This window comes from Narcine bancroftii, chromosome 4 (genome assembly GCF_036971445.1).
Source record: "Narcine bancroftii isolate sNarBan1 chromosome 4, sNarBan1.hap1, whole genome shotgun sequence".
NCBI lineage: Eukaryota > Metazoa > Chordata > Chondrichthyes > Torpediniformes > Narcinidae > Narcine > Narcine bancroftii.
Genome location: NC_091472.1, coordinates 187,666,295 through 187,692,485, shown reverse-complemented (window position 1 = coordinate 187,692,485; position 26,191 = coordinate 187,666,295). Strand labels below are relative to the sequence as shown.

General features: G+C 44.6%; 1 protein-coding gene and 1 long non-coding RNA gene across 2 annotated transcripts in view; one reads left to right on the top strand and one right to left on the bottom strand.

Annotated features, from left to right (window-relative positions):
* kntc1 (kinetochore associated 1) overlaps positions 1-26,191 on the top strand; it is a 207,699-nt gene that overhangs the window by 111,869 nt on the left and 69,639 nt on the right. Inside the window, exons 39-41 of the mRNA XM_069933231.1 lie at positions 9,459-9,622; positions 11,179-11,283; positions 17,722-17,850. Of these exons, the coding sequence (XP_069789332.1) occupies positions 9,459-9,622; positions 11,179-11,283; positions 17,722-17,850 (398 nt within the window). The remainder of the gene's footprint in view (positions 1-9,458; positions 9,623-11,178; positions 11,284-17,721; positions 17,851-26,191) is intronic.
* Positions 1-26,191, bottom strand: part of LOC138761323 (uncharacterized) — a 70,494-nt gene that overhangs the window by 41,993 nt on the left and 2,310 nt on the right. Inside the window, exon 2 of the long non-coding RNA XR_011356258.1 lies at positions 19,985-22,753. This is a non-coding gene — a long non-coding RNA (uncharacterized lncRNA). The remainder of the gene's footprint in view (positions 1-19,984; positions 22,754-26,191) is intronic.

The window sequence follows — 26,191 nt, the reverse complement described above, 5'->3', positions numbered from 1 at the left end:
AAGGCCTGGTTTGGGTCCTTCTACTTGAAGCAGGAAATACATTGCCCAGATGAACTTCTGTGTGATTCCCCCTTTGAATCATGGTCTCTGTGTCACTCCACTCTGGTAGGGCCATAGTTTGACCTAATTTGTCCTGCAAAAAGGATCTTATCTGAAGGTAGCAGTGGAATGTCTTATTTGACAAACCATATTTATGTTTGAATTGTTTAAATGACATTAGGTGCCCCTGCACATAACAGTTCTCTATGCACCTGACGCCATTACGACGCCTGATGTCTAGGATCTTGTTACCTGCCGTTAAAGGTATTAATTAATTCGGAGTCGGGTGTTTTTTGGGGACAGCCCTACTTTAGTTCTCAAATATTGGTTAATTTTATCCCAAGTAGTGATGATTTGTTTTAGTATAGGGCTGCCTGCTTTCTCAGATAGCAATTTAGCATCCCATTTGTTAAAAAAGTCTCCTACCTTTTTGCCCACCACTTACAGGCCAATTTGTGCCCAGGATGGCACATCTCCCTCCTCAAAGAGGGAGGCGATGTATCTCGACTGGGCTGCCCAATATATTTCTTGAAGTCTGGCATTCAAAGTATGCCCAGACTGTAATCCCAGGTCATTTTTTTTCAGAGAACCTGGCTTCCTTTCTCACGAGAGCAGATTTTGGAAGAATCCCCAGGCCACTGACACACGGGCAGTGTCTGGAAGAGGTACTGAAGCCTCGGCAGCACATTCCTTTCAGTTGACCCTGCCCAGTAAAGTTAAGGGCAGGGACATCCAGCTATTTAAGTCCTCCTCAATTCTCTCAAGCAAGGTGATATAATTTAGTTCATAGAAATTATTCAAGTTGTTGTCTATCGAAGTCTTAGATATTTGATCCCATTTTGTGGCCTCTTTAAATAGCTGATCTCTTGACATTGGCTGTAATCCCCCAAAGTGAGTGGCATAATTTCACTCTTGTTCCAATTAACCTTGTACCCGGAGATCTCCTCATAGTACTTCAGAGTAGAGCATAGTTTGGACAGCGAGTTTACTGAGTCTGTTTGATATATCAGTACTTCATCTGCAAACAAATTGATTTTATGTTCTTCCTGGTCTACTCTAAAACCCTTGATGTGTGGATCCTGGCGAATGGCTATTATGAACAGAGTTGTAGATAGCGGGCACCCTTGTCTGCTTGATCTTGTCAATGGGGAAAGGTGGAGAAATTTGTCCATTAGTCACAACTTTAGCCTTGGGCTCATGGTACAGCTACCTTATTGATTTTATAAAAGTTGGCCTTGACCTCAACTTTTCCAGTACTTTGAATAGAAAATCCCACTCCAACCTGTCAAATTTATTTTCTGCATCCAGGGCCACAGCAAAACTCCTCTAATTTCTAGTTTGTGCCAAATGCATTATACTCAATAGTCTGCCGATGTTGTCTGCTGCCTGCCTTTTTTGCACAAAACCTGCTTGGTCTTTATTTAATAATTTTGGCAAATATTCGACCAATCTATTTGCCAATGCTTTGGGAAATACTTATCTGTGTTTAACAGTGAAATAGACCTGTAGGAAGATGGCAGTAGCAGATCTTTATTTTTTTTAAGTATTGACATAATAATTTCTGTTGAAATAGATTCTGGGAGGATATGGATCTCCATTGCCTGGTTTACCCTCTCCATATAGAGGGGCATCAGTAAATCTTTAAATTCCTTATAAAACTCAGGTGGAAATCCAACCTCCCCTGGAAACTTGTTTGTCTGCAATGAATTTAATACTTTCCCTATCTCCTCCATGAAGGGAAAATCTAGGCTTTCCTGTTCTTCTGGGCCTAAATTTGGTAGCTCTAACAGGAATCTGTTAGTTTTATCAGACCCCCCCCCCCCCCCCCCCCCGTCAAACCTGATTTATACAGACCCTCATAAAATTCTCTGAAGGTCTCATTAATCTCTTGGTTTATACGTGATCCTGCCATTCCCAGCTTGTATCGCATTGATCGTCCTTGAGGCTTGTTCTGTCTTCAATTGCCAAGAGAAGATTTTGCGGGCTCTCTCCCCCAATTCATAGCATTTTTGTTTTTACCGTATTATGGCCTTTTATAGGTTTTATAGGTACCGCACGGATGGCAGTCTCTTCAATCTGAGGCGCCTGCAAGCTCACACCAAGACACAAGAGCAACTTGTCCGTGAACTACTCTTTGCAGACGATGCCACTTTAATTGCCCATTCAGAGCCAGCTCTTCAGCGCTTGACATCCTGTTTTGCGGAAACTGCCAAAATGTTTGGCCTGGAAGTCAGCCTGAAAAAAACTGAGGTCCTCCATCAGCCAGCTCCCCACCATGACTACCAGCCCCTCCACATCTCCATCGGGCACACAAAACTCAAAACGGTTAACCAGTTTACCTATCTCGGCTGCACCATTTCATCGGATGCAAGGATCGACAACGAGATAGACAACAGACTCGCCAAGGCAAATAGCGCCTTTGGAAGACTACACAAAAGAGTCTGTAAAAACAACCAACTGAAAAACCTCACAAAGATTAGCGTATACAGAGCTGTTGTCATACCCACACTCCTGTTCGGCTCCGAATCATGGGTCCTTTACCGGCATCACCTACGGCTCCTAGTACGCTTCCACCAGCGTTGTCTCCGCTCCATCCTCAACGTTCATTGGAGTGACTTCATTTCCAACATGGAAGTACTCGAGATGGCAGAGGCCGACAGCATCAAATCCACGTTGCTGAAGATCCAACTGCGCTGGGTAGGTCACGTCTCCAGAATGGAGGACCATCGCCTTCCCAAGATCGTGTTATATGGCGAGCTCTCCACTGGCCACCGAGACAGAGGTGCACCAAAGAAGAGGTACAAGGATTGCCTAAAGAAATCTCTTGGTGCCTGCCACGTTGACCATCGCCAGTGGGCTGATATCGCCTCAAACTATGCATCTTGGCACCTCACAGTTCGGCGGGCAGCAACCTCCTTTGAAGAAGACCGCAGAGCTCACCTCACTGTCAAAAGACAAAGGAGGAAAAACCCAACACCCAACCCCAACCAACCAATTTTCCCTTGCAACCACTGCAACCGTGTCTGCCTGTCCCTCATCAGACTTGTCAGCCACAAACGAGCCTGCAGCTGACGTGGACATTACCCCTCCATAAATCTTCGTCTGCGAAGCCAAGCCAAAGAAAAAAAGATTATGGCCTTTTCCATACTATACATTTGGAGCATGTTAGATTTCAGTTTCCTATTTGTTAAAGCCCTGTAATGGCCCTCCGAACCTGAATTTTGGAAATCTTTCTCGAAATGAGTAATTTCCTGTTCCAATTCGTCCACCTCTCTCATATTTCTTTTTAACTGTTTTGGTGTATGCTTTGAGAGTGTCAAATACGCTTTGAGAGTGTCCCAAAGGAGGAATTTGTCTGGAGTGGAGGAACATTTGGCCTCACAGACCATGTCTATCTGTGCTCTTATAAAACTACAAAACTCCGGCTTCCTCAGCAGCAATGTATTAAGACGCCATCTGTATGCTGCTTATCTGGCATTTCTCAGAGAAGTCTTGCTACGTACTCCACCTCCATGATTCTACCCTTGATATGGGCTGAAGCCAAGAAAAAGATCTATTGTAGAGTAGGAGACATGTTGCTTTGAGTAGGAGTAATCCCTCTCCCTCAAATGTTTCCACCCCCACACTTCTATCAGTTTCAGCTCCTTCATATAGCCAATAGTAGCCCTTGCTGCCTTTGTTTTAGTTATTTTCTTTGTTGACTAACCTAGGACAGGATCCAGATAAAAATGGAAGTGTTTCTTCTCCCCCCCCCCCCCCCCCCCCACCCCTCACCCACCCAAAATCAGGATGTTCTCCTTTCCCTCTGCCAATCTTAGGAAAGTGTTCTGTATGAAGTTTTCATCATCAAAGATGAGGACATACACATTTACTAAGGTCCAGAATTCTGAATGTATCTGACAGTGCACCATTACAAATCTTCCTGTTCTGTCTGTGATCACATTTTGCCTTGCATGTGTGCTTAATGAAGAGGATATTACTTGGCCCATCCTTCCCCTTTTTAGTTTTTGGTGTTCCCGCTCCATCAGATGTGTTTCTTGGAAAAAGATCCGCTTCCACTTTTTTTTAATGTGCACCAAGACTCTTCTCCTCTTCACCGTTCTGTTCAAGCTGTTGACGTATTTTATACTCTTAGTCATTGCCCCAGAGACTTCCAGATCTGTGCTTTCCCCATACCTGTACCGCCCCATGTCCAACACTCGCCCAGCCCTATTCCTCCAGCTGTCTGCTCCAGCCGTCAGGTCTGTGACAAACCATGAGAAAATAGAACAGAAGCAAGGGCCACCCTCTGCGTCATCACCATCCCCCCTCCTTTCCACAGGCTGTGCAATTTGCACTCATCTACCTCCCACACCCCTCCACCCTCACCCATAAGTCCCCCCGGACCATTTCCTTTTCCACAAATTTTCCCAGTAGTATATTTACATTACAAACAATTGAGTTCATTATTGCTATTCTTATATATGACTATTAGTTGCAATATATTCTTGTATACAACAAAAACGTTAATGTTATCCATTTGGCACCATCCACATATATACTATTTCTTACAAACAGGCAGCTGTTTCACAAATTTCCGGGCCTCGTTGGCCTCTGACAAGAACTTTCTGTTGCCTCCTGGCATTACAATTTTTAGTGTTGCTGGATATCAGGACACTTTTGTGTCCTTTCTGGTTGGGCATTCTTTCTATTGGCTCAAATTCCTTTAGGAATTTTTAGGAGTGCCAGACTTATGTCTGGGTAAAATAAGATTTTATCGCTGTCTAACTCCATTGCCCGCACCCCAACTTGCCTTCGCCCTGACTGCCGCTATACTCAATATTTTCTCATGGTTCTGATGACAGAATAGCTTCACCAGCTATTGAGTGTGGTCTGACTGGAGCGCAGGAATGGGGACCGATGAACCCTCTCTACCTCCACCAACTCCCCCAATTTCTCCCTTCCCAGGACCTCAGGCAGCCAGCGTTTGGAAAAAAAATGCTACTGGGCTCCTCCCTTCTTTAACCTCCGGCAACCCCACAATCTTTGGCCATGATTTTCTGAATCTTTGTTAGAGGTGTCCGTTTTCTTCCTTCCATGTGGCGACCTCTTTCTCCAGTTTATTTATTCTATCCTCATTATCTCCTTCTGATAATGATACCCTTCCTGACAGTCCATTTATGGCACTTTCCCATCTGTCCATTTTGTTATATAACTCTCCTGTTTTTTCCTTCAAGTCCCTGGCCAGCCTCTCCTCCATTCTTTTCATGGCCTGTAGAATATCTTGCAGTGAGGGCTTCATGCCCCCTTCCCCTCTCGTTGACGCTGACTTGCTCTCACTGTAGATCCCGGGCCTTCCCTGATTTTTCCCCGATGCTGACTCCATCCTCCTCATCGATTCCAGCCTCGCTGTGATCTCCATTGGACGCGGGGCCGATATCTCCCGCATCCTCCTGCAGGTCATGTTCGGCGCTCATTGCATTCCGCTCCCGGGCGCACTTCGCTCTTTGTTGGGGATGGAGAATGAAATCCACCCTCCCTCCCTGAAGTTCAGATCCCTCTGCAGGTCCTTCAACTCCCGACGAACGGTCAAGAATCGTCTCACCCCTCCTCCCAGGGTCGGCCTCACCTTCCATTGTCCTCCTGGCCAAGCTTCAGTTGCACTCGGCAGGTCACGCCTCCGCCGATTGGACCTCCTGGGCTTCAATTCTGGACTCGGCGTCGACATCTTGGCCTCCAAGATGTCTTGGTGCTAACCAATCCTTCCACTTTGCTTGATTAGTATTCTTCTTGCCCATTATTTCAAGGTAGGAGCCCTTAATTATTTGCTCTTGTTGTTTTTATTGTTTACTTTTTCCTTTTTTAAACTGTTTGTAGTTCTCTTGGTCCAGGATCCCTGAAGGTCGATGTCCTGCTACCCACTCCTCATGATTGGACCTCTGGACAATGTCTCATTTTTGCAAGGAGGCATATCTTTGAATCTTTTCCTCTGTCTACTTGGAAATCTTCATCTGTGTCGTAGCTCTGAAAAGAATGTCTGTAATGGGGCTTCGGTATCAGGCCTGAGAGCACTGAGGCTTGCCCAATATCGCTGACTGAGCATAACCAGGACTTCAATACCTGAAATGTTGGCCTGGGAGAAGATATTGATTTGAGTTTGCGAAGATAGTGTTGTTGATACCTGTCCACGGGTTAATTCAGCTTGAGTTCAGAACCATTGGAGATTTTTGGAGTGAAATTTCCCCTCCTAACTGGAAAGAAAAGGAAAGCAGAGATCCCTTTTAGGCCAAGATCTTTGGTTTGGTCCGAATTCTTGACTTTTAAACACTCTGTTAATCAATCAACCAAAGGCAGAGAGGATACATTGAAGGCAAAGTTCATTTTCACTAAGAGGAGGCATCCAAGGGTCTTGCTATAAGCCACTATCATTGCGTGGCCATGTTTTGAAGCAGCCATCTTCATCGGGGACCATATGGCCCTCATGGGGGCCATAGCACATTTAAGGGAGGGGGGCCTGAAACCATAAAATAATTTTTCTGTTTTTTATCTCATTCGTAGGAGAGAATTATGGATGAAACCAACTAAACTTGACTGCTTCACAGGGAAGAGGCCCATAAACTTTGAGCAGAGACCGAGGGGACCATAGCCAAAAAAATGGTTGAGAATGACTGTCTTAGACCACTGATATCTTTTCCTTGCAGATGTTGACTGTACCTTCTCTTGTCTTGTCTGCTTCAGTGAAAGTGTTGACGGGGGCTAGGAGCTTGGTCTCCCAAATGCATGTAAATGTGATGCTTTACTACAGCTTGAGTACTAATATTTGGATAGCCTTGGTTCTGGGGTATGGTCACCATTGGTTGAGCAGTTTTCTATTTACAGTAGTTTGGAAAGTAAATCAAATCCCATGAGAAGATTGTAACAAGAAATATTGAACCAAGTGTCAAAGCATTGAAGCAGCATAATTTAGTATGAGGTTTCATTGAGATCTGATTGTGGACCATTATGTTTGGGGCAAAGACAGGTTTCTTTTTTCCTTTTGTTTGCCCTTGTGTTCCACAGTTTTAACTTTGTAATCAAGTGATTCACATGTGATTAAAGTACACATTCCAGATTTTATTCAAGGTTTGTAAACAGTTTGGTTTTGCCATGTAGAAATTACAGCATTTTTATACAGAGTCCCCTCATTTCTGGGCACCATAATATTTGGGACATAGCAATGGTATGTATATTAGTCATGTTTAGTACTTGTTTGCATATCCCTTGCATGCAATGACTACTTGAAATTTGTGATTCATAGGCATCCCCAGGTGCTGAGTATCTTCGCTGCCAGGCCTCCACTGCAGCCATCTTCAGCTCCTGCTTGTTTCAGGGGCTTGTCCCCTTATGTTTACTTTTCAGCAGATGGATGATATGCTCAATTGGATTTAGATCGGGTATCTGATTTGGCCACTCAAAAATTTTCCAGTTTTTAGCTTTGAAAAACTCCTTTGTTGCTTTAGCAGTATCATTGCCATGCTGTAGGATGAAGCACCATCAATGAGTTTAGAGGGATTTGCTCAAACTTGAGCAGATAAGATGTTTCTATACACTTCAGAATTCATTTTGCTACTGCCATCAGCAGTTACATCATCAATGAAGAGAAGCGCGCCAGTACCTGTGGCCAGGCCCAGGCCATGTTTCATATGATTTGGATCTTGGGCAATTCCTTTACATCTCCATATTTTGCTCTTGCCATCACTCTTATATGGGTTAATCTTGGTCTCATCTGTCCACAAAACCTTTTTTTCCAAAATTCTGCAGGCACTTTTAAATACTTCTTGGCAAACTGTAATCTGCCCATCCTGTTTCTGTGGCTAACTAGTCTTTTTCACCTTGCAGTGTAGCCTCTGTATTTCTGTTCATGAAGTCTTCTGCAGATAGTGGTCATTGACACATCTACACCTGCCTCCTGAAGAGTGTTTCTGATCTGACAGACAGGCGTTTGGGGATTTTTCTTCATTAGTAGTGGAGTTTTTCCTTGGCCTGCCAGCCCCTTTGCGATTACTGAGCTCACCAAAATGCTCCTTCTTATTAATGATGTTCCAAACTGTTGATTTTGATAATCATAAGGTTTGGATAATGTTTCTTGCTGTTTATTCTTGTTCTTCAGTCTCATAATGGCAGCATTGACTTTCATTCATACAATTCTCATCCTCATGTTGAAAAATGGCAACTACCGACTCTAAAGGTGATCAAAAGCTTAGAAGCAAGCCTAGCTCTCTTATATAATAAAGCAATTAGGCATACCTGAGTAATCACGAATATTTGGGAAGCCAAACATTATGGTGCCCTAAAATGGGTAACTACAATATGTATAAAAAGTGCTGTAAGCTCTAAATCAGTGGTGTTCAAACTTTTTCTTTCCACTCACGTACCACCTTATGTAATCCCTATGCCATCGGTTCTCTGTGATTAGTAAAGGATTCTTAAGGTGGTATGTGGGTGGAAAGAAAAAGTTTGAAAACCACTGTTCTAAATAGTCAAACCAAAATATATACAAATGGATAAAATCTGGAATGTGAACTGTAATCACATGTGAATTGTTTGATTACAAATTTAAAACTGTGGAGCACAGGGCAAATAAGGTAAAAAGTGTATCTGTCCCAAACATTATGGAGGGCATTGCATATCAATTTCTATGCTGTCTTGGTGCAAGCAAAAGAAAAAGATGGATTTCTGTGGGCAACTGAATTTACTGGGGGTTTCCACTGTCCCTCTCTATTGATTGGGTCAAAGATTTTAGTGAGGTTGAGAAAGATCATGTATGCTGGTTGTAACTTTTTGTATTTTTCATGGAATTGTCATGTGAGGTAGATCATGTACAATGAACCTTTAAGTGAGGAGAATTCGTACCATCAATCAAGGAGCAGTGCTTTGATAACTGGGGGTGGGGTGGGGGGGGGAGCATTTGGTGGGAGGATCAGAACGTTTCTGAGGACCCTGGTGATGACTTTTCTATCATATACAATAAGGAGAACCTTCCCTGTCTGCTGTGGATACAACAGATACCCTTGTTTTCCTGTGTGAAATGAGCTATGATTATGTCAAGATAACTAAGTCTAAACCTGATTCTGAAATTGTGTATCTACAAGTCCTGGAAAATGAGTTACTGGGTAACAATCAACCAGAATTAATATTGCCCTGAGATCATTTATACTTAACATCTAAGTTAAAGTTATTTAAATTTCATACATCAATTTCTAAGATGGCTTCACATTATGGAAGGCTTGCATTGATTGTGCAATGCAGAGAGAGAGAAAATGGCACACTTAATAGCAGTATACTTTATCAAGTCTATATTGAAAATGTAAAGTGCACAGCAAGACTTTTAAACCCTTTTATTTTACAGTTTATACCCGTATGGATTTTTAAACAAAAACTCTAATTTATGTTAAACACAGGCCAGAACCCTTTGAAGCCAATTTGTACACCCTTGACCAACCTACTTCAGAATTTACAGGAATATAGTCAATTACAACTTGCTCTGCAGCTGACCATCAACTCTTTTGGAAGCTGTCATCAACATTTTGTGTCAAACAATATGAGTTCAGTGCTGAGTAAAATGGTAGGTTTGGAACATTGTCTATTTGTTATATTAAATATGTGTAATTTATCATTTGTATTTGTTCAGTAAAATAATATGGATGTTGCTGGGAAAGCTGGACTTTGTTATCCTTAAAAATAACTCAATAATAAGAGAAGGTTGTTGTGGTGAAGTAGCTTCCACAATGAGATTCATTAGTTTCAGCGTCCAGACAGAAATGATGAAGGCACAACAGTAAGTGTTTGACTTGGATGAGGAGATACAGTTGGTGCTGATATCAATCTTTTGCTTCATTTCTGGACTTCATTAGTTTGGGCACTGTTACAGTACATTCTCATAGGCATCAAGGGCAGAGTGTCTAGATGGTAGAAACAGTGATCCTCAGCGGAGTGGAAGGGGGTCCAGTAGTGTAGTCTGTCTTGGATGTTAGTGAATGTTTTGAATGTTGCTGGAACTGTATTCATCAAGGAAAGTGAAGAATTTTCCACCATATTCCTGACCTGTACCTTGTAAATGTTGGAAAGGCTTTGAGAATGTTTTTTGTGGGGGGGGCAGGGAGGTAGTTTACTGGCAGACACTACTAGGCACAGAACTTGTTTATGATCATGTTGACTCAAATTACTGTTTGATGTGATTTTTATCTTGATTAATACAATAAAGTCCTAAAATTCAGACTGCTTGGGGATTGGGTCAGGCTGGATATTTTGATTTTGGAGATTCTCTGGCAGTACTTTTAAGGAGGAATAAAAAAGAGATGAACAGGTACATTTTGATAGTTTATTCATTAGCAAATACAGCACGCTTCATTTATCAAAACAAGCAGTTTAAAGAAAAATAACGTCAACACGACAAAAATGTAAACACTTTTCACTACAAATAAAGAGGGTGTAATGGTTGAAAATGAACATTGTAAAAAAAAAAATACTGTATACAAATGAATTTCTTTGTGATAAGATTACCTGTATTAAGCATGGTCGCTTGTTGCAGCTGCGCATCTGTGGCGTTTGCGTATGCTTGGACACATGCTAAATTTAAAATGTTTGAGAGTCCAGATTCTCGGGTGGTTCAGATTTCTGGCATTTGGAGTTTTAGACTTTTACAGTTACCTTCTATAGTCTCAGTTTCATAAGATGTGCCAGCTGTTGCTATTTTGCACAATTCCAGCAAAAAAAGTTGCTTCCCAACTACCGATTGATTCTTATGAGGAAAAAGAGATTGAGCCCGACCGCTATGTGGTAATTCTATCAGAGAGGTAAACATGGACCCTTGCAGATTGAAATATTTTTTTATGTAAATGGAGTTTGCAAGTTCAAGCTGTGACCATGTGGGTTTACTCCCACATTCTAATGATGTGCCAATGGGTTCATTGGAGACCATAAATTATCCTTGATGTAGATTAATAGCAAAAAGAATCAAAAGGAAGTTGACAACCATGTATGAGAAAGAATAAATTGCAGGGAAATGAGGAAAGATGGATTGGAACAAATCGATCACTTGAGTGGGCTTCTTTATTTTTATCAGAATCTAAAACTGGTTATTGATACACAAGAGATTAATTTCTTCTTTTCTATACATAGCTTTTTAAGGGACAAGACATAAAGGAAGTAAAGAATTATGTTATTGAAATTGGAAACGTAGTCTTTTCGATGGTCCAGAAGAATTCACAAGTATTGTTGCATAAGGTAAAGTTGCATCGGACATTCCACTGTAAGTTATCCACCTTGGCAGTATGTGTTGATGACTATTTAATTTACTTTCTATAGATGCAGGTCAATGCATTTCCACCAGAGTTGCTGGATGACCATGTGAAATATGAAGTGTGATTCTACACCTTTTTGCTCCTCATGCACTCAAACCAACTTTGTACTAAAGCTAATTTGCCAACTTTGAACAGCCCTCTTAATGCATTGTTGTTACAGCACCAGTAACCAGTGTTTGAATCCAGCGCTGTCTTTAAAGACTTTGTACCTTCTCCCCATATTTATGTGGGTTTACTCCAGGTGCTCTGGTTTCCTCCCACTGTTCAAAGTATACTAGGGTTGTAGGTCATTTGGGTGTAATTGGGCAGCACGGACACGTGGGCCGAAAGGGCTTGTTACTGTGCTGTATGTCTAAATTAAATTAAAAATTAAACTTTACCTTGACCAAGATAAATCATCTCGACATGGGCAGGAAATTTATTGTCTCTTTTAATTGAATTGAATTAGAGTTATAATTATTTTTATGTACTTGTTTGGCTGCAGCAAGTAACAATATGTACTTTGTATTTTATTGTACATGACAATAAGCCTGTTGATTGTCCTGATCTAAATGTTGGATGACTGACAGAATTTTTGAAAACTGACCATTTTTCTATATGAAACTCACTGTAAGAAATCCAATACCAAGGATTTGTTGAAGCTATTAGTGATTCTACTGTAGCGGCGGCTACACTGCTAACTGAAGGATCACAAAACCAGACTGGTTGAGTTCAGTGAGCAAAACTGATTTATTGCAGGCTTCCTGGCTGGTCTTATACTCCCAGCCCGGACCTGGCTGAGAACTGTGCTGGGGGGCCCCGACATCACTGGGGCGTCAGGTGGGTCCCCAAGTTCGGGCTTCTGAGCCCAGTGCCGAGGTCGGGAGGAAACCCCCGATGGCGCCATTTTGGCCAGCTGCCCTGCTGCGTGCATGACAAGTGGGGCTGGTTCGCCTGCCTAATGGCGTACTGCACACAGCCACCCCCCCCCACCGCCCCAGAACCAGCGCCAATGTCCTTTTTTGATGGGCGGCCTCGCTTCTTGGGTTGGCCCACAGCTACTGGTTCGGTGGAGTCGAGGTGGGCTGGCTTCAACCTGTCCACCGTAAACAGTTCCCTCTTACCACCGATGTCCAGTGTGAAAGTGGATCTTGAATGCTGGATGACTTTGTACGGCCCTTTGTATGGATTTTGTACAGGTGCTGCGGACGGGCCCCACCTGATAAAAACGTACTCTGTGGAGTACAGCTCGCTGGGGACAAAAGAAGCCCATGTGCCGTGTCTGGGTGGCGGTGGGGGTGTGAAGGAGTCCAACTGGGCCCAGAGGCGGGGAAGTAGACCGTACGATGACTGCTGGGGGTTGTGAGGTGCATTGCCGAACTCACCAGGTATGGCTAGTGGTGGACCGTAGACCAGCTTGGCTGATGATGCCTGGGCATCATCTTTGGGTGTTGAGCGGATGCCTAGGAGCACCCAAGGCAGCTCATCCACCCAGTTGGGGCCGGAGAGACGGGCCATAAGTGCCGACTTAAGGAGGCGGTGCAATCGCTCGACTAGCCCATTGGCCTGTGGGTGATAGGCTGTGGTGTGATGTAGCTCGATCCCCAGCCTGTTAGCGAGCTTTGCCCCGAGCACAGAGGTGAACTGGCCGCCCTGATCATTGGTGAGGTGGTTCTGGATGCCGAACCGGGCACAACTGTTCAAAAGCGCTTGGGAGCAGGAGTCCATGGAGGCATCTGGCATTGGGATCACCTTGGGCCAACAAGTGGTGTGGACTACTATTGTGAAAAGGTAAAGGTTACCTCGGGAAATGGGTAAGGGTCCGACAATGTCCACATGTATGTGGCTGAACCGTTCCCGGACATGTTCAAAATCTTGTATGGACGCTCTGGTGTGTCTTTATACCTTGGAAAGCTGGCCCAGTCTGGAATTTGCTTCTGAAGCCAATGCCAGACGAAACGTTCTGCCACCATACGGACCATGGACCTGATGGAAGGTTGGGAAAAGTCATGGATATGGTGGAAGACTTGCCTGCGCCACTGCTGGGGAACCAGTGGTCGCGGGGTGCCCATGGAGACATCGCACAGGATGGTGCCCTCACTGTGAGGAGTCGGGAGGTCCTGGAACCGCAGGTCCGTGATGACAGTCTTGAAGTTCTTCGTTGGACTTCTGATCCCAGGCAAGCTGGTCGAAGTTAAGGCCGGGTGTCAGCGTGCAAATGGCCGGTCATGAGAGTGCGTTGGTGACCACGTTGTCTTTCCCCGCCTTGTGCCGAATGTCGGTGGTGAACTCCGACATGAAGGAGAGGTGACGCTGTTGGCGGACGACCAGGGATCTCTTGCCATAGCGAGTGCCTGAGTGAGGGGTTTGTGGTCGGTAAAAATGGTGAAAGGCCTCCCCTCCAAGAAATAGTGGAAAAGATACATTGCCAGGTACATGCCCAGCAACTCACGATCAAAAGCGCTGTATTTGCACTCTGGCAGGCGAAGAAGACGGCTAAAGAATGCCAGTGGTTTCCACTGTCCATTCACCTGCTGCTCCAGGACGGCGCCAACGACTGTGGCAGAGGCATCAACGGAGAGCGCCATATGCAGGTCAGTGCGTGGGTGGATGAGCAGGGTAGCATTTGCGAGGGCATCTTTTGTGGCTTTGAATGCCCTGCTGGTCTCTGGAGTCCAGGTGAGTGTCTTGTCTTTGCCTGCGATGAGGGCAAAGTGGCTGCTTGATGTGTGCAGTGCCTGGAATGAAGCGGTTATAGAAATTGATCATACCCGCGAACTCCTGTAGCCCCTTGAGGTTGTCCGGGCGTGGGAACTCCCTGATTGCAGCAACCTTCATAGTGGTAGGTGTGGCTCCTTCGACCGTGATGGTATGGCCCAGGAACTCCATGAACTCTTTCCCAAACTGGCACTTGGCCAGATTGATCGTTAGGCCGAAGTCGCCCAGTCAGGAGAAGAACGTGTGCAGGTGAGACTTGAGTTGTGCCCGGTCTCTGCTGGCGACAAGGATGTCGTCCAGGTAAATGAATACAAAATTCAAATCCATGCCCACTGTCCTTAAGGCGCTGAAAGGTCTGGGTGGTGTTCTTGAGCCCGAACGGCATGCGTAGGAACTCAAACAAGCCGAAGGGGGTGGTGATGGCCATTTTGGGTATGTCCTCGGGGTGCACTGGGATTTGGTGATATCCGCGCACCAGGTCGACCTTGGAGAATACCCTCGCGCCATGCAGGTTGGCCGTAAAGTCACGGATGTGAGGGATCGGGTAACTGTCAGATGCTGTCGCGTGGTTAAGCCGTCGATAATCTCCGCAGGGGCGCCAGCCACCTGAGGCTTTCGGGACTAGGTGGAGTGGTGAGACCCAAGGACTGTTGGAGCATTGAATGATCCCCAGCTCCTGCAGATGCGAGAACTCTTCCTTCACTATCTGGAGCTTATCCGGCGGAAGCTGGAGTGTCTTGGCATGGACCGGCGGGCCTTGGGTGGGGATGTAATGAAACGCCCTGTGGCATGGTGAGGCGGCGGAGAACTGCAGCTTGAGGAAGCATGGACACTCGTCCAGGATACGCTGAAGCTCGTCCTTGGGCATGCTGACTGTGGCCATCTGCGGCTGCTCTGTGCGGGAGGCATTGAGGCGAACGGATTGGAAGATACGGGCATCTATCAGTCGCCTATCTCCTATGTCGACCAGGAGTCCGTGGCCGAGGAGGAAGTCGACACCCAGGATGGCGGTTGGAAGGGACGAAACGGTGAACCTCCATGAGAACTTCCGCTGGCCGATCTGGAAGTGGACGGTCTTGTCTCCATATGTTTGGGTCTCCGTAGAATTGGCTGCACGGAGGGGAGGTCCTCGAGGTCGGTTCCGGGACTCGATGGCTGTGGCTGGGATGATGCTGATCTGGGCCCCAGTGTTGACGAGGAAGTATCGGCCGCTGACTGAATCCCGCAGGTAGAGAAGGCTGTGTTCTAGGCCAGCCGCCGCCGCCATTAACAGCACCATTAAGGCTGGCCTGCTCATTTCCCTGGAACGCGTAGGGCTGACGACACTTCCGAGCCTTGGCTACCCAGCGCTGGTGGAAGAAGCAGAGGCCTGAAGTGGATGACTTGCTTCTGGCTATGCTCTTTGAGGCCCCTGCAGGGGCCAGATGTTCCACCACAGCGCTAGAGGAAGGCTTGGCGTGGTCATGCCCATGACTCGTAACCTGCTGGACTGCTGAGCCCTCCGGGAATATTTCGAGCCATAGCTCCTGAGCCTTTTTAGCGACCTTTCTAGGGTCGACAAAGTGCTCTTGGGACAGTAATGGCCGGATGTCTTCAGGCAGATGGTCGAGGAAGAAATGCTCGAAGAGTGGGCAGTTGGTGTGATCGCCCATGAGCGCGAGCATCTCGTCCATCAACTCAATTGGAGTTCTGTCCTCCAAGGCGTCGAGGCGCAGCATCCGAGCGGTACGTTGGCGCCTGGAGAAGCCGAGGGAGCCGGTGAGCACACGCTTGATGGTCCCATACTTATCTTCCGCGGTTGGGTGCTGAACGAGGTGCAGCATTTGTTTGGCGGAGGCCTGGTCCCGGGTCGTGACCACATGGTAAAACTTGGTCAAATCTGATGAAATCTGGTGGAGGTGAAACTGAGCCTCTGCGTGGCTGAACCAGATCTCCGGTTCCTGAACTCAGAAGTCAGGAAGCTTGATGGCTATGGCGTTGATTGAAAGGTAGTTCACGTTGGGTTCAAAGACATTTGAACCTGTGCGGTTCACCAATTGTAGCTGCGGCTACACTGCTAACTGAAGGATCGCACAACCAGACTGGTTGAGTTCAGTGATCAAAAATTGATTTATTGGAGGCTGCCTGGCTAGTCTTATACTCCCAGCCCGGACCTGGCTGAGAACCGTGCTGGGAAGTCCTTTTGTCACCGCGGCATCACGTGGGTCCCCAAGTGCGGGCTTCTGAGTGTGGTGCTGAGGTCAGGAGGAAACCCCCGACGGCACCATTTTGGCAGGCTGCCCCGCCGTGTGCATGACAAGCGGGGCTGGTTCGCCTGCCTAATGGCGTACCACCACACTATTTTCATTTTACTAGCACAAATCTAATTTCATCGAGATTGATGAAACGGTAATAAGAAGGAATTGAAATTATTTTTCTTATCTTTCTAAATTCCATATTAAAACAAATTATAATTATTTATAGTTTTCTCATTTGGTTCAAGCTAAACATTGAATCTGGGATTTTTTTTGCTGCCACTTGAATAAATATCATCGTACAGCCCAATCTCCTAGCATAATTGTGAATAAGAAGGCCTTTTCTCATCTTGATTATTATTAGAGATCTTTACAATTCCTGAGATTTCTGTGTCATATATAAAAACTGAAAGAATGCCAGTTGCTACAAAGGGAAATTTGTTGTTTTCAGTTAATAGCATACTGAGAAGAGTGTCAATTTCTCCAGTCCTTTCATTGTAACTTAAGGAATACAAAGCCATCATCCTTGGAAGAAGGTGATCTTGTTAAAATTATTTCCCTTAATAGAAGTAGCTTTGATTGTTATCACATTTATTTTTTTACTGATGTAAGTTATTAATTGTTCTGTTTTGAAGCAATGATAGGTTGCACAGTAATAAGAAATCCATCTATTGATTTTTTTTAAATCTCTGTCCGTTCATCCCTCCTCACTCACCACTCCATGACCCCTGCGACTTTCCCATGCAACTCGAGGTGGTGCAACACTTGCTCTTGCATTCCTCCCTTACACCATTCAGTGACCTAAACAGCCCTTCTAGATGATCAAAGATTGAAGTGCATTCAGTACTCATGATGTGGCCTCCTCTGCATTGGAGAGATCAAATGTAGATTTGGGGACTGTTTTGAAGCCCATCTGCACTCTGTCTGCCATTGCTATCCTGAGTTCATGATTGCATACCATTTCAATTTCCTTTCCATTACCACACAACCTGCCCATCCATGGTTTTCTCCATTGCTAGAGTGAGGCATGATATAAACTAGAGAAACAATACCTCATTCTGTCTGGATAGTCTACAGCCAAATGAACAATGAATTTTTCAGTTTAAGATAATGAGTCCCTCCCCACCCCCCACTTCCTTCTATCAGGCTATTTCTGTTCTCCTTCCATCACCACCTATTTTCATCCACCTCCCCCTTCTTGTTCCATCCTCTTGGACTCTGTTCACCTACCCTTCAATTCCATAAGGTGCAATTTGTCCTTCATCTCACCCATATAGCTTATTACCACTATTATCACCTTCTGTATTTATCAGATTCCACCACTAGCAGCCTGTATCTCTACTCACTAACTCCCTAACGCCACCAATTCCCTCCCTTTTACAGTTTTGGTCAGGTTATGTTTCAGCATTAAAGCTTGTGATTCTTTTCAGATGTTCAACTGTCGAGTGGTTGACACCGATTTAGCATTGGCTTACTGCACATTATTGTCAAAGCAAATTGTGTTTGAGAAGCTGTGGAACATCATCAACGATGCATGGCAAAATTATAGCAAAATTTTGGTATGTAATAGTTTTTCAGAATTCTCAACAGTGTCATTACTTTTCAACAATTTATTACCTTTCAGATTTAGAATAAATGTGCATAAGATGTAGGAGCAGCAATGGGTAATTTAGCCCCTTGAACCTCCTCTGCCTTTCAATAAGATTGTTCTAATGTTTTGTTTTGGCACTACTTTCCTGTACTAACATTGTATTCCTTTATTTCTTATTTGTAAACATCTATTGATATTTACCTTGAATCTACTGAGCTATCATAGCTTCCTTGGGCAAGGAATTTCAAATTCATTACACTCGGGGAGATTTCCATTTCCCTTTCTGAGAGTTAACTCAGTAAATTGTGTGGGGAAAAACACCCTCCTCCCATTGAACATCACTTTTCAATCTCATCTTTGAAAAAAAACTCATCTACTTTTTTCTGCCAAAGTGAATGACCTTGCTTTTCTGCACATATTCCATATTAGCCCCTTTCACACTGCCAACCCTGCTAGGAAGAGGGAAAACTTACTGGGCATGCTGCACTTGGGAGCCTTTCCCTGATTTACCTGGTTAATTAAGATGGGGGGGGGGGGGTGCTGTCCCTCCTCCAGCGGTGACAATGCGAGAGCAGGTTGTGCTTTCACACCGCCAGAAAGCGATTAATGAGTTAACTTGGCTGGGTTCTGACACTTGCCTCCAAGTATCAGAGCCCGGTTGAATTTAACTCATCCTGCCAGGTTGGAACGTTTCACACAGCATGATTACCAGAAATGGACACACTAAATTAGCCGGTTAACCCACACGGAATCGGCGATGTGAAGGAGGCTTCTGTGTCCTTCTCACTGCTTACATTGATATTTAATTTTATATTCGAAGGTAAACAGATATAATGCACTTAAGCACCTCATCCAAATAATTAATATAGTGTAGCAAGTGGTGCAGTGATTAAAGCAAAACAGAAGTTGTCTGTGAGCTGAACCAACAGAACTGTTTAATGGAATCTTCACAGGAGTTTAAATAATTACAGTTGGCATGCTATCACAATCAACTAATCTCTGAAGTCATGCCCCTCCCAGAGTTCTTTGTGTCACCTCCCCCCCCGCAGCCGCTGGGAACTCTGATCCTGCAGGAGCCCGCAACTACGGACACTGGTTTGATAATGGAGTTCACCACAATAGATTGTGAGCATCTGGAGTTTCAACACTGATCCCTGCTCCACCTCATTGGTTGCAGCACCCCAAAATGACCCTTTATTCCTACTGTTTTCTGTACATAAGCCAATATCCATCAAAACCCGAACATTATTCCATTATGGTATTTACTCTAATTTTATTTTGTAATCTCCTACGTGGCAATTTACTGAAGGCTTTCTGGAAGTCCCAATAGGTAACATCCACTGGTCCCTCCTTATTTATTCTGGTACCAACAACCTCAAAACATGAATACCCTTTCCTAAATGTATGTTCATTCTACCCAATACCATTATTAAATTCTAGATGCCTGTTGCCATCCCAAATAAAGGCCATTCTATTATTTAGTTAATTCTAACATTGATCGCTAAACATTTCTGCAAATGATGAATTTTTTGTAATTAATTCAAGTGGACTCATATCCATGCACTTCCAACAAAAATTTTAAGCTACCCATTTGTTTTTCTCTTTGGGGCAAGGCCTTTTTTTTGGTGCAATAATGGTCAGGTTTTGTCAGAAAGGAGATTTATTGCCAGGGATGCTAATTTGCCAGGTAAACAAGAAAATCTGCAGATGCCATGGTGTAGCACAGTACACCAAAATGCTGGAGAAACTCAGCAGGTCACGCGGCATCCATTAACAAGCAAAAGGAAGTCGAAGATTCGGGTCTGAGTGCCAAAAATCAGGCAGTTGCCTGAATCAAATGGTGAGGGGTGGGCTGGGGGGAAACACAGGCTAAGAGGTAATGGGATACAGGTGGGAGGGTAGAAGGGGAAGAAGTGATGGAGGAGAGTGCAGAGGAAAGCAAGGGGTGGGGATCTGAAGTAAGGGAGGCAAAGGGAAGAAGAAAAAGGGAGAGACTGGGGGAGGGAGTGAACAGAAAGTCTATTGATATCGTTTGGTTACACCTCCTCCCTCACCACCATTCAGGACCCCAAACAGTTCTTCCAAGTGAAATAACGCCTCACCTGTGAATCTCCGATCATTCACTGCATCTGATGTTTGTGATGTGGCCTCCACTACGTCAGGGAGATGAGACACAGACTGGAATATCACTTCATTGAGCAGTTTTGCTCTATTTGTTGCAACAGCAAGGACCTCTCAGTGGCCAGTCACTTCAAATCTGCACCCCATTGCTATCTGATGTGTATGTCCGTGTCCTCATTGTCAGAAATAAAACTTCTCACACATGAGTCTCTTTAAAACTGATGACACGACAAGCTTTATTTACAAGTCTGCAGAGTTGGACTCAACTGGCTTCTCACCAGTTAAGCCCCGATACATACAGTGCATTGATTTTTATACCCTTGTTGTTTGCCCTTCCCCTTCTTATTAATACTGTTTTAATTGGTTAGTATTGCAAAAGCATTCTAAGTACAACTGCATTTTTAATTATCACGTTCGTTACGTACGCTGCGAACTCTACATACACTAAATTCTGTTTCTCACCCTTCTTATCAATCTTTTGTCTCCTGCATGTCTCTCACTATGACCATGAAAAGATATGTTTAAAAAAAACATATCCAGCTGAACTTTTTGTCCTTGGCTGCTAGTAAGCTCCCTGTCCGTTCTGGCTTCCCTTTTTATGATTAATCATCACATTTTAACTTAAGCCATTTTAACCTAAATTCTCTATCTATAACAATCCACCCCTTTCTCTCTTTAAAATGTGTGTATTATATATATATGAATGGGGATTTTAACTCGGGGAAGAGAAACGTCTCATGATAAATTAATTTCGTGCTGAAGTAAAATTCTAACGGGGTCTCCCAGTTCCCCCGGTTGCATAGCCTGTTGGACCATGGAAATCACCAGGCTGCGTAGACAGGGAATAATACAGGGCAAAACAAGTAGGAGGAATAAAATACCTCCGATGACCCACAATAAGGTACGCCACCAGGTTCCTCCAAACCATTTGTCCATCCAATTTAATTTTGCAAAAGGATGCCAGGTTTGAACCGGTACATGGGACAAAGTACGAATATTATCAGCGATTTTTCGAATGGCTTGGCCATTATCATCAATCTGTAAGCAGCAGTTAGTCAAATTAAGCTTTCCACATACACCTCCTTCTGTAGCTAGGAGATAGTCTAGGGCCAGACGGTTCTGATATATAGCAGAGCGCATTTGACCTTGCTGGGATGCAAGTAATTGCAGGGCTAGAGCTGTTTGATTTGTAACAATTTCAAGGACTGCTTGCAAGCGAATAATGCGATTTAACATATAAATAGGAGTACGATAACCCCAGGATCCATCTTGAGCCCATGTAGCGGGACCATAATATTGAATTATGCGTTCTGGAGGCCAATCATCTCCCCATTGTCCCAAATGTACCGTGCTAGAGCAGGGCTGACGGTGTAATGTATCAAAAATCTTCACTCCTAATTTATGACCGTGATCGTGGGGTAGGAGGAAAAATTCTGGGCGGATTATTTCTAGGAAACAAGTTCCACTCCACTGTAAGGGGAGACGAGTATAAGCTTTATTACCACATACCCAGAATAATCCATCTGGGGATACTCCATATCCCCGTTCCCAAACTCTTTTAAGAATGGGGTTTGATTGGTATGGTCCTGTGATGGTGGAACTGGTACAATTCCAAAGCTGAATACTGCTATTAGACAGGGGTAGGCAATTAGTTTTAAAAACAGTGGATAAGAACCAAGTCAGGGGTTTAGGAAACCAAGTGAAATTACCAGGCGAAATGCGAATCCATACAGCCTTGCAGGGACTTTTTCCTACTGGGTATTTGCCGGTTCGTGAGAGACAATAAAAACCAGAGGGGACGTTAGAGAGAGACCAAGTTTCTCTTGATCTCGTTCGGTTAGTTGTCCAAATTCGGGAAATCATGGTCAATGAATTGAGGGACTCCCCCCACCAAGGCCATTGCTCTGACATCCATGGACCCCCGCAGACCCAACAATTGGTTACATTAAAAGTTCCTGCAATTCTAGTTGCAAGATCAACAAAAAGGTTATCTCCCCCAACTGCGTGACCGAAACTTTCATGGTTATTTGGATGGACTCGAACTAAGTCCGGCTGTCTTAAAGGGGCAGGCACTTTTGAGTGTGGAGTGGAATTTCTAATTGGAACAGTACGCTGGTGTATGCAAAACCAGAGTCCATCAGGGCATGGTGGGCCTGAGTCACCCTTCCAACCGTTAAGAGGGAAAGGAGTGGTATTAGGAATCTGTATATAATGATCCATATTATTTCCTTCTTTTTCCACACAAGGGGTATATGGATGTTGGGTGGTATTTTCTGCCCAGCATTTCTCAGGAACTGAGGTATGGGAAATAAAATTACCCTCCTTTCTTCCCCAAGTGCGGTCCTGAAACAGGACCACTGTGTCTCTGCATTTCTTACATTTCACACCTGATAAAGACATAGGCAAACTAAGAAAAATCAAAGAACATAACAATAACATTGTGAATCAAGTCTTTCTGCGAAATCGCAAGGTAAGAGGTTTTTCTCCAGGAACACAAGTCCAATCTGAGTTCGTATCAGGGTCCTGAGGCGCCTCTACAGGTCCCTTAAATCTGGATGCGTGTGTCCACCCCTTCTCTCTTGTTCGTGCTGCAGCCTCTGTAGTTAAGAGAACTTGGTATGGACCTTCCCACTGGGGCTGGAGTTTTTCAGTTTTCCAGGTCTTGATGAGAATCCAGTCTCCTGGTTCCACTTTGTGTAAAGAAAAGTCTAGAGGCGGTGTTTGTGCCAATAGTCCTCTCTTTCGTAAATCTGTAAGAGAGCGTGACAGTGCCTGTAAATAGTTCCTAACAAATATATCCCCTTCCCCCAAGGTGGGACACCCCTCAACTGTACTCCAGAAGGGAAGCCCAAACATCATTTCATAAGGGGACAACCCTACATCTTTTCGTGGGGCAGTACGAATTCTCAATAAAGCCAGGGGCAGACACTTTATCCAAGGCATTTTAGTTTCCACCATTAATTTTGTCAATTGCATTTTTAGGGTTCCATTCATACGTTCAACCCTCCCTGAGCTTTGTGGATGCCAAGGGGTATGCAATTTCCAAGAGACCAGTAATGCATTACAAATCAATTGCTGGATTTTTGAACAAAAATGTGGACCCCTGTCTGAGTCTATAGAATCCATTATACCATATCTGGGGATTATCTGCTCTAGGAGGAGGCGAGCTACTGTAGAGGCTGTAGCATTTACTGTTGGGAAGGCTTCCACCCATCGGGTAAAGTGATCTATTACCACCAACAGATACTTCCATCTTTGGACTTGAGGTAACTCTGTGAAGTCGATCTGGATACTTTGAAAAGGGCGTATGGCTAATGGTTGACCTCCCATGGTCCCTGTCCTCATTACCTTCTTATTAATTTTTGTGCATAGGTGACAGTTCTGCACCTCCTGTTGGGCCAAGGTGTAGATTCCCTTACACACATATTCTCGAAGCACTGTGTCACATAAGGCTTGGGTGCCCCAGTGGCTCTGATGATGCAGGTGTTTTAAAATATTGCGAGTTATTTCTTTATTTAGAACCATTCTTCCATCTGGTGTCTTCCATGTTCCATCAGGCAGCTGGCTTGCGCCCAGCTGAGCCATGTCCTTTTCTTCCTTAGCAGTGAAAATGGGAGCCTTCTTTATGTCTTGTCTTATTGGGATTAAGGTCAGCAAACGGACTTCTTGTTGCATGGCTGCCCTTTTGGCTTCTTCATCAGCCAGTCTATTTCCAATTGCTGTCGGGATATCTCCCCTCTGATGGCTTGGTATGTAGACCACTGCTATTTCCTGGGGTAATGTCAAGGCTTCTAAAGTCAGAGTAATCATCTGTTCGTGTGCCAATTCCTTTCCTCTTGATGTAATTAGACCACGCTCCTTCCAGATCTTACCAAAGGTATGCACTACCCCGTATGCGTATTTGGAATCAGTGTAAATCGTTCCAGTTTTCTCTGCCAGTATTCTGAGGGTTCTCTGCAAGGCATATAGTTCACAGGACTGTGCTGACCAGCTTCCGGGTAGTCTCGTGGATTCTACTACTTTCCAAGTATTTCCTTCTATTATAGCATACCCACTTCTTCTCATTCCGTCAACACATCTGGCGGAGCCGTCAATGTAGAATTCATATCCTTCTCCCAGAGGAGTATCGCAAAGGTCTTCTCGGGTCTTGGTCTGAAGATCCGTCAACTCGACACAGTCGTGCTCCACCTCTCTCTCTGTTTCACTGCCGTATAAAAACTGAGCTGGGTTGCAGCTATTAATCTTTGCAAACTGTAGATCTTCTCCGACCATTAAAATGGTTTCATACTTTAATATGCGAGAATCAGTCAGCCATCGATGGGCAGTTTGTGTTAATAAAACACTCACAGAATGGGAGGTGTACACAGTCATCTTTCCTCCAAAAGTAAGTTTACGTGCTTCCTCTACCAACAGAGCAGCAGCCGCTACTCCCTGGATACACATCGGCCATCCGCGAGACACTGGGTCCATCATTTTGGAAAGGAAAGCCACTGGGTGTCGCTGACCGCCTTTTTCCTGTGTTAAAACTCCCACAGCTGTTCCTTGGTTATGAGTGACAAATAGCTGGAAGGGCTGTTTTAAAGAGGGCAGAGTGAGTACCGGGGCTCGTGTCAGGCGATGCTTCAAGTCCTCAAACCATCCCTCCTCCTCCTGGGTCCATTTCAATGGATATTCATTTTCATTTGTCAGCTTTTCATACATAAACTTCACCAAAGCTGAGTAGTCCTCTATCCATAACCTACAGTAACCTAAGAGTCCCAGGAATTGTCTTATTTCCTTCTTATTACGGGGTAACGGCATTCTAGTGATTCCCGCAATCCGTTCAGGGGTAATCCGTTTCTGTCCTTTACTTATCTGGTGTCCCAGATATACCACAGTTCTCTCAACGAACTGTAACTTGTTCCTGGACACCCGTAGACCCTTTTTCCCCAGATAATTCAAGAGTCTAATTGTATCTCCCCTCATTTCTTGTTCCTTGGGTCCTGATAATAGTAAATCGTCCACATACTGCATTAGTTGGGAATCATCAGATTGTGGATAGTCCGCCAGGATTTGTTCTAGCATTTGTCCAAACAGGTTCGGAGATTCAGTGAACCCTTGGGGCAATACAGTCCACCGAAGCTGTCTCCGACTACCTGTCCATGGATTTTCCCATTCAAACGCGAACATATCTCTACTTTCCTCTTCTAATGGACACGTCCAGAAGGCATCCTTCAAGTCGATAACACTAAACCACTCATGGTCTGGGGGAATCCGACTCATAATAGTATAGGGATTAGGCACCACTGGGTGGCGGGTCTGAACAATAGCATTCAAACTTCTTAGATCCTGAACTAGGCGATAGGATCTATCTGACTTTTTCACTGGGAGTATTGGGGTGTTATAAGGTGACATGCATTCTTCTAATAGTCTGTCTCGTATTAGAGTCTCAATTACCGGCTGTAGCCCTTTTCTCCCTTCCAAAGAAATAGGATACTGACGTTTCCTTACCGGCTGATGACCTGGTATTAATGTGACATGTAAAGGTGGGATGTCCAGACCTCCTCGATTTCCCTCCTTATACCAGACTCTCTCGTCAATGTGCCGTTCATCCTCTTCCTTTAGAGCACAGAGGTGGACTCGCACTTCTCCGTCCACAGGGAGAGCACCCAAACCTAAGAGCCTGTAAGTCCCTTCCTAGGAGGTTAAATCCAGCCGACGGTAACAACAAGAGGCCTTGTACCCCTTCTCTTTCTTCCAGTTTCACTGTTACTTGGGGAATTATTGATACCATTCTGGGAGCCCCTTCTATCCCAGAAATTTTCAAATTACTTTTTACAGGTTCAGTCCCGATTGGCACAGTTATTACACTACTTCGTTCCGCTCCTGTGTCCACCATAAACACCACCTCTTCTCCCTTGGGACCAATTTTTAGTTTTACCAGGGGTTCCCTCTTATACTTGGTCCCCAACATTTGGAACCCCTGACCCCCCTAATCTTCTTCCATAAGTTCGAGGGCACGCAATTCCCTCTTGTATCGGGGGCATTCCCTCTTAAAGTGTCCTTCCTCATTGCAGTAATAGCACTTAACGAACCTCCGGGGTCTTCCCTCTCTTGGATATCTTGGATTGTTTAGAGGAAGGTTTTGTTTTCTTTCCCCTCTGGATTCGGCATTCATCTGTCGGATAGTCTGTACCATAACCTTTGTC